At 52.9% G+C, this 2852-nt stretch overlaps 2 protein-coding genes across 2 annotated transcripts in view; both read right to left on the reverse strand.

Annotated features, from left to right (window-relative positions):
- The window catches only part of EMH_0066810 (uncharacterized protein), a gene marked incomplete at both ends in the record, with an annotated part of 779 nt that extends 350 nt beyond the window's left edge, over positions 1-429 (reverse strand). The window contains 2 exons of the mRNA XM_013498550.1: positions 36-126; positions 383-429. Coding sequence (XP_013354004.1) covers positions 36-126; positions 383-429 — 138 coding nt within the window. The remainder of the gene's footprint in view (positions 1-35; positions 127-382) is intronic.
- Positions 430-1450: 1021 nt separating this feature from the next.
- On the reverse strand, positions 1451-2809 carry EMH_0066820 (uncharacterized protein; the record flags this gene model as incomplete). Its single annotated transcript, XM_013498551.1, has 1 exon — positions 1451-2809. The coding sequence occupies one exon, from the start codon at positions 2807-2809 to the stop codon at positions 1451-1453; it is 1359 nt and encodes a 452-aa protein (XP_013354005.1).
- Between the last annotated feature and the right edge of the window lie 43 nt (positions 2810-2852).

The following is a 2852-nucleotide window of genomic DNA, read 5'->3' on the forward strand; positions in this document are numbered from 1 at the left end:
ACAACGAGCTGATCAATAAGTAGATTAGTACCCACTAGGGAGGGATGGGATATCTCCTTCATTGTTGCACGAGCATACATCCACGGAGACTGGTATTGGATCGCCGCCCCACCACTTCTTCTTTCGCTGAGAACACACAGTGGCGCACAAGCTGGGCATCCTTACTCGCAACGTAAGTAGATGCAGCCAAAACCTCACAATGTATGCTGTACTTTACGCTGCGGCAGTCGAAGAGCCGCAGCCTTATCCGTTCAAAGCGTAGTAGTGCCACTATGAGCGGGAAATGTAGACCCGCCGGGGCGGCGGCAAGACGTCCTTAATCCCCAAACATGTGCTCGAAACCCTGCCGAGGAGTGGCTGCACTGTCATCACGTTTCCTCACTTCTCGCTGAGCCCGCTCTTGCTCCATCTGTTCCCTAGTGGTAGCATTTCCTTGAACATGAGTCGCAACGGATCTACCCAGCAAAATAGCAGCGGCAACCAGCGGATGAGTCTACGACAGCCACCGAAGACGCCCTGACGCTAGTTAGTGGGAAATAATGGACGCAGCCTAGACGACGCTTTCTTGTGCTTGTGTGACTTCTTCTTCTGCTCCGTCCAGTGTTGTTCCGTTTGTCCACGGTAACAGGACAGGCTCAGCCTCCCCCATCGCGGAAATCGTATCGGTTGGGGGCAGAAACGGCAGCGTTGTGGCACACGCCGCTGCAGAGTCTGCAGCGAGGACAACTTATCATGTTTCCTCATCGTCAGTACAGTCAACAGGCAAAAACAGGCCTTCGCAGTGGACAAAAACCAATGCATTGCATATTCCAGTACCAAGGTTCCCTCGATGTATGGCACACAACCGCGAACACTGAAACACGTTTTGATGCCCACCGTCCCCGAGATCACCGCAGCATGCATCCAGCAGTGTCGCGGGCCACTGTCACCGCCCTCACCATAAAAATCACACCGGCGAACAACTAACTGGCAGTGGGTTTATAAACGCACCTGTGGCGCTGCAGAATACCCTGGCACTGGTCCGTACAACAAAAGAAGAGAACAGTAGATGACGCGGCTGTACGAAAGGACGCCAGTACATATGCATCTGAGTCATTAAATTTATTGCCTTCAGGCCGAGCATAAAAGTCAACTGAGCCGACGGGCTCAATCTTCCAGCCCAGATTTCCTGTCTAGACTTCCGACCTCCCTAGAAAACATTGAATAGTTAAAACCCGCGCAGTGGATAGCTGCGGTTCAAAATACACCCGGTAGGCAGACACCCACAAACATCTTCAAGACGTTTATACTGGGACATTTTTTCTCTTTTTTCCGGAGGTCCACTCAATTATCGATTTGTACGTTTGTCGGATAGAGACGGATGTCCGGTACCGCAGTCTGCCTGCTCTGTCCCACTAACTTTGGTCAGCGCTACTCCGTCGTGGAGCAAGAGAGCCGGCACTGTCGAAAATCACGGACCATCCCTATATTCTGTGTCATCCTGTCTCCACGGATCCCACGCGTCTCGAAGGAACGCCCGCGGAGAGAACTTCATGCAAAACAACTTGCGGTGGAGAGCGATTATTTCGTCATCTGAAGGCGAAGATCCACTCTTGTACAATTCCAACGCTGCGCTTAGCTGGTACGACAACTCGACCTGGAACATATGCTTATTGCTGTATGCACCAGTGAAGCGGTTACTGTATGCTGTTGGAATGCTCGCTACAAGAGTGTGCCACAATTCTCTCAAACGCGGTTTTTCGTCTCCTACGAGTTTCAAGACTGTATGAAATGCTTTGAAAACCAAGAACCGACGTCCCAACGTATCTGCAGCCGTGGATGCCTTCACGTCGACAAGCGGGGTAGTCATAGATATCAGAGCGCGCCGAGCTAAGTTAATAGCGGCACCGACCAATTCATTTGTGTCTCTAAGGTCGAGGGCTGGCTTTAGGCACAAGTTTCTCACAGTTCTAAGCAGGTAAACCATGGCTTCCGTTGCTGTCCAGGAATCCGGAATCTCTTCCTGCACGTCCGCCACCCGTACCCATGGCATTAACGTGGGCATCCGGACAAAGGGATGCCTACTTTTCGACTCGGCTGACGGCCCTGGTGCCACTACCTCCATGAGAGCTGATCGTCGCGTTGACGCTTCATTATCGCGTTGTGACAAAGGTCCCGCTGAGGCCAATGAATCGCTTTGAGAAGCAGAAGTTGAAGCCAGTGAACCGCTTTGAGCCGCATAAGCTAAGGCCAGTGAACCACTTTGGGTCGCAGGCACCGATACTCTCTGGGACGCCGAAGCTTGTGTGGAGTCTTCGATGGACAATACACTAACAATACTGCTTCCTGTAGGCAGTGCAGACGATGCCACTGGAGGGATAGTAGGTGGCTGCAGTGTTACCCGCTGTCCCATGAGCTGTCCTATGTGTTGCGCTTGCTGTGCTCCTTGGAGAACCAACGCAGGAGTTGCTAGCCCTGGCTGAGGAGCAAATGTAGCAGGTACAGATGGATGCCACAAATATGGGGAATGTGCATAGAGACTGCCTGGCGTTTGTTGAACAGCCTCGGGGAGTTGATGCACAGCACTTCTCGGACCTTCGGCACCTGCCACTACCGAGCTACCATGCGCAAGCCAACCGGACTTCTTAGGACTCGGCTCCCATCCATCCGAATCTCCCTGTGGAAAAATTCTGCGTCTACGTTGCGTCGACCCGACCGCTTGGTGCTGCTGCTCACTTGACGACGCCCCAAACAAATCTCCTGGCGTCCTGATAGTCTGCAAACTGTGTTCGCCCCTATGTCCCCTCGACGTTGAAGCTACCTCTGGCATACGAAGCGGAGGGGTTGAAGCGCTCTGAGGGGCAGCCGAAGGC

The sequence above is a fragment of the Eimeria mitis genome, genomic scaffold (genome assembly GCF_000499745.2).
Source record: "Eimeria mitis Houghton genomic scaffold, Emh_scaff3514, whole genome shotgun sequence".
NCBI classification, from domain to species: domain Eukaryota; phylum Apicomplexa; class Conoidasida; order Eucoccidiorida; family Eimeriidae; genus Eimeria; species Eimeria mitis.